Consider the following 5,244-nt stretch of genomic DNA (forward strand, 5'->3'; position numbering starts at 1 on the left):
TCTTAGAGGTTACCTAATGACTTACAGTATCTTTAACACTTCTGGGAATCCCCTTAAACACCTACTTAAGCTCAAACTCAACACGAACCTTAGAGATAACATCCAAAAACTGTGGACACAACCCAACAGAAAGGACTGTAGACACACATACTCCTAAGGAGTAGTCAAATGCTGGAATTGGCTGCAGGCTGAGATAGTTCAAACGACTTCTCGGGAGTTCCTTAAGAGAAAACCTGACATATTCTTAAGGACTAGAGACAGTATCTCACTATGATTTTCTCTTTTCTTTTTCCTCTTTTATCGTCAATATACTTAGGTTCCTACATGAAGGCATCGATGATCCACTAGATGCGGTAGGTCGTTAGGTGAAAGCTTCTTCTATTCCATTCAGAACCATTTGAACCATTTGAGTATTCCTTGTCCTTGTCATTTGGCGGTATTTGGGAATGTCGCGCCTGTTTTTCTACAACCAGATCAAAGAAGTGATTAACCGTTTGCCTCCTCATTATAAGAAGAGGTATTTACAAAACCAGTGTGAGTTGGCCAATGAAAGAGTGTGCAACTCGTCACTACTTAAATCTGAAACAGGAAATTTGTATGCTGACTTATTTCTTTGCGCTTACCGTTTTATCTAGTATTCCTAGTTCATACTTTGATACTCCTATGAAAATTGTCTATCCCCCTGAGTCTCAGAAATGCCTATGGGGTGGTGAGGGTATTATTCAAGGTTACTGGGAGAAAAAAAACCAGAAGCCAAGGTTTGCCGAAATTAGGATTAATTTTTGAAAGATTTCCCAAGACATGGAGTCCTGTTCTCATGGAAAACTTATTTCATAGTGAAATTCTTGACCGTTGGATGATTATAATAGTGACAGATAGTGCTCTAAAACAAATCGAAAAGGCTAGTGGATTTGATTTCTATATACTCTCGGTTTGTCAATGCATATACGTTTTATTGTTTTTCTTAGACTCCAGAATCAAAACTTAAAAGTAGGCTTGGAATGCACTTAAAAAGAGATATGCTGGTTACGCTTGCAAAGGCAAAGATGAATGGTAAAATGGAAAAAGGCTGGGAAAAGTATTCTAAATTTATTATACCTGTGAGTCATGTATTTCTATTTTTACTACAATCAGTTGTCAGATGACTTACGAGTCGTTAAGCTTTTTGATGGCATCAGAGAGTCAGTGTTCATCTTTTATACACTTCATACCTTTTCGCTAGACGACTCATTCAGTACCACCCTAGTCTAAATGCTCAGAAACATCCAGGTTTTGTTCCTCAGTTTGTATAATCGTCAGTCATTTCAAAGTTCGTCACTGTCCGTAGGTTTCTTTAACAGGTACTCACAACAGAACTGCATGGTCATTGATCTAGTTTTCGTGCACTTTCAGAATAGATATGTCTGGTTTTCTCGTGTTAGAATTACAATACGAATAAAAGGTGTTATGTATGGAATCCAATTACTAAACGCTTATATTAACACTACTAGGTTTGTAGTGTATACTTTATCCAAGCTAAACACAGTTGTCGTTTCATGTGTAGGAACGGTGAGAGGCCATTCGAAAGAACCACATGAGTCAACTTTTGTCGAGTAGTATAACGTTGCTATCTATTTTCTATTGAAAAATAGGTTTTCGTGACGGGAAGAGGTGTAAATCATCAGGAAGTGCCTCTAAACAGAAAATCATAACCTACAACTATGTATTGAGTGGGTATCAGAAATTTATAGTAGTAAACACATCCTTTTATAGTAAGGTTTTTGTTAGTCTATTTGGCTGGGCTATGTAGTAGCATGAACCACACTGTTAGTATTCATTTCAACCTTTTTCGTCAAACACCTTTCCTCAGTTAGTCATTTTTGTCTTAAATCTTGTGTATGTTTGCTTTGTTGTTCAGTTTTTGAGATAAGTTTTAGTCGTTATTGATCTCGTCGTCTATCGTAACCAATGGTTCGAGACTCTGGGTGACATGGCCCAGAATCGATCACAATGACATAGGTGTGTACACTGTCTCCCGTTAAACCTTGAAATTAAAATTGCTTCATACCTTTCTTTCTACCAACTAGTTCTTCCCGTATTATATCCCTATACACAATCTTTCTTTTATATATTACTACCATTGAAGTAACTGCTTCTATGAATTTGGTGTTCGTCTCGTTGTACTAATAAGGTGTGGCAACTTGGACCGATGCATATATGTGCCTGGTCCTACATTGTAGTTGACTGACCGTCAATACAACGTACATTTTTGTTTTCAAAAATAGTTATAATGACACCATAGATTAATAACACGCTGAAAGATTATGGTGTTATCAATTTTTGCATATCATTCTGGAATTGATGCTGATGGGCCTGCTACCTTATTGATTAATCCAGAGCAATATAGTTTATGATACAGTTTCACTGGGACTGCTTTATCGACTCTCAATTTTCATCAAGAGAGGGGAAATTTTGGTTTTTACACACTTCTATATTTTGATTTCTTGTGTTTTTTTATTGTACTATGTTGTTTACGAAACTGAAAGGATAAAGAACGAATGTCCGGCGCTTTAACCGGGTCAGTAGATATGAAGGATCCACCTAGGGGAGTTGGAAAATCCTTATTTTAAGCCAATGGTACATATGGGCTCCAGGATCCTGAGGGAACAAAAGGCGTATGAACCTATTATTGGTCACTAGCTACCATGGGACTGCACTTCATAACGTTGCTCCACTGCCTTGTGCATCAGACCTTGAGGTTAAAGGCTTCGGGTGTGGTCCCCTAAGAAAACAACCTGATTCGGTTTTGACACTCAGGCAGTATCACAGCTCTCACACAAATCAATGATAACTGCTGATGACTTAATTTTTATTGTGTGGCGCACATTTATTTGATGCCCCCTTGTACCAATGTTTATGTGTTTAAATAAAATATAGCCGAAATTAACGAAATCTGCCATCAAATTATAATATTTTGTATCTTAGGATGTTTAAAACTCACAACATTTGGGAAACGTACTTACACTTAGTCAAAATTGTATAAAGGAATAATATTTATCCTTTCAATACTCGTTTTTATGGTAGGTTGTTCATCTATATGACAAAAATCAAGTCATTCGTTGTTCAGTTGAAGTTGCTTTTCACATCAGACTTGAATCCGAAATTGACGTAACCCACCCCACAGAATCAAACTTGAAAATTCCAGAACCGGAAGTAAAAGTGACATCTTTACATCACTTATCAAAGACCCAGTGATCCATGCTTAGTTCAGCCAATTTGTAGTATAGTATGGTCATTGTTTACTACATATTAATGTATCTATCTCGATCAAATCTTACTATGTTGTACATATTTAGATTTGTTTCTATGGTCACCCTAATCTTAACACTTTTATGTAGTTAGAAGAAGCTGAGTGGATTGGTTTAACACTCGAAGAAGCTGTTAAAAAACAAATGAAAATAGAACATGAAATATCCAGAAGTCAGCTAAAGCCACTAAAATTCAGTTTAGCGGAAAAACTGATTGACAGTTTAAGAAACCCTGTCAAAGGTGAGAAAGTTTAAAGATAATTGTATCACCAAGCGTTATATATTATGCAACGTTTTGTTTTTCATAAGTTAAGGTTTCCTTGATCTTTATCTATGTAGTTTTATTATTTGCAAAATACAATATAAACAACCAGTTAAAATGTCCTAGGCATTTTTCATCGTGGACTAACGCCTGTTATAAAACCTTCAAAAATCAGGTAACACTGGACATCTACTTGGTTTTGGTTTGAGACTGTTCAACAGTTGTAGCAGTAATGCTTATGACAGTAACCAAAAACCATGCAGTTTATCGTCACTATAGTTTGTCAGAATGAATAATGCACGAATATTATTATATTTTCGTTCAATGCTTCAGAGAATACATCAGATAATCCAGCTTCTTACTTGCTTATGCTACTGGTGAGTTTCAATACAAGTCTTTAATGGTCATTGTAGAAATCAGACCTTATTTATGTGGTTTATCCTCGATTACTTTCTACCATTCATCGTTTAACCATGTGTTACAATGTAGGACAAATTGTATATTTTAGTCCGCAGTTTTAGTGTAACCCCGATGAACCAAGTATCAAAAATGTCAGTAGCAAACAGCCTGTTTTCACAGATCTTACATCTTTTAATACGTTTACTTATTCTTAAAATCTTTGACTAATCAACATCTCTTTCAACTATTTATACTTAGATAAGAATGAAGAAACTCCGTCCAGCTACTCGTCTCGAATTTTCAGTTGATAAACCTTTGACAATAAACAAATATGATATGTCTCTTTTCTCAGAGAAGCTCAGATTTGTAATATAACAAGGAATTCACTATCATTTTGTATCTACTTTGCATGTACAGTCGCTAAAATAATTTCTAAAAAATCTACTGTTTGCAACTGTTGTTTGGAGTTTTAATTGCTTAGTAAACAAATATTTTATCTAAGGTTAGATAATATTGCTAATGTTGTTTTTCAACCGAAATTTTTATAAAAAATGTATGTAACCAATGTCTGTCCTACTTTATCTTGTACGGTCTCATCGACATACGGAGTTTATGTAACTCATCGTCTACTAAGAACTGAAACAGGGATTTGATAAACCGTTGGTCAACAAACTCACCACAATGAATGTTTTAGCTACACGTATGAAGACAAATATTCCATCCTTATCTTAATTGTATAATATTTAAAGTGTATATTTTCGATTGTGATTTTTGTTATTATGTTTTCTATTGAAAAACAAACTGAAATTCCATTGGTAATTATCCTCTGTTTGGACATCTTTCATTACCCAAACGTTCTATTCGAATCTGCTAAGAACGAAGTTTTAAACCCTATATGGGAGCACATTTAATTTTTTTCAAACCACATTATTAATAATAGATACTTAAACCCTGATGTGTTTTAGTGAATGAAATGTTATTGGTTACTAAGTGTGGACGAATAGACACTCAATATACTGACTATTGAATATGTGATTTCCTTTCCTCTTATTGATCTCGACTCCGAACTCAATGAAGGTGGTTGCTTGTAATTGTGTAAAACAAAGCATTGTCTAGCGTTACCCTGTTTTTCCATTTTTGATCGTGAATTAGGTATCTGATATAACTTTATTGTCATATAGTGTATCGTTCGAGTATCCAATCTAGCGGTATTATGAACCCGGTCCAGCCTTATTACCATATTGTCATAGTAGCGTAGTACATTCGATCTGTTAAATCAGGGATATATGAAACAGT

At 35.1% G+C, this 5,244-nt stretch overlaps 1 protein-coding gene across 1 annotated transcript; it reads left to right on the plus strand.

Annotated features, from left to right (window-relative positions):
• Positions 1–446: 446 nt before the first annotated feature.
• Smp_181290 (hypothetical protein) lies at positions 447–4,256 on the plus strand (the record flags this gene model as incomplete). The annotated part of the gene is made up of 6 exons (XM_018799222.1): positions 447–595; positions 636–758; positions 790–931; positions 969–1,100; positions 3,378–3,528; positions 4,207–4,256. The coding sequence occupies 6 exons, from the start codon at positions 447–449 to the stop codon at positions 4,254–4,256; spliced, it is 747 nt and encodes a 248-aa protein (XP_018651032.1).
• Between the last annotated feature and the right edge of the window lie 988 nt (positions 4,257–5,244).

Source organism: Schistosoma mansoni, chromosome 3 (assembly GCF_000237925.1).
Source record: "Schistosoma mansoni strain Puerto Rico chromosome 3, complete genome".
Classification (NCBI taxonomy): domain Eukaryota; kingdom Metazoa; phylum Platyhelminthes; class Trematoda; order Strigeidida; family Schistosomatidae; genus Schistosoma; species Schistosoma mansoni.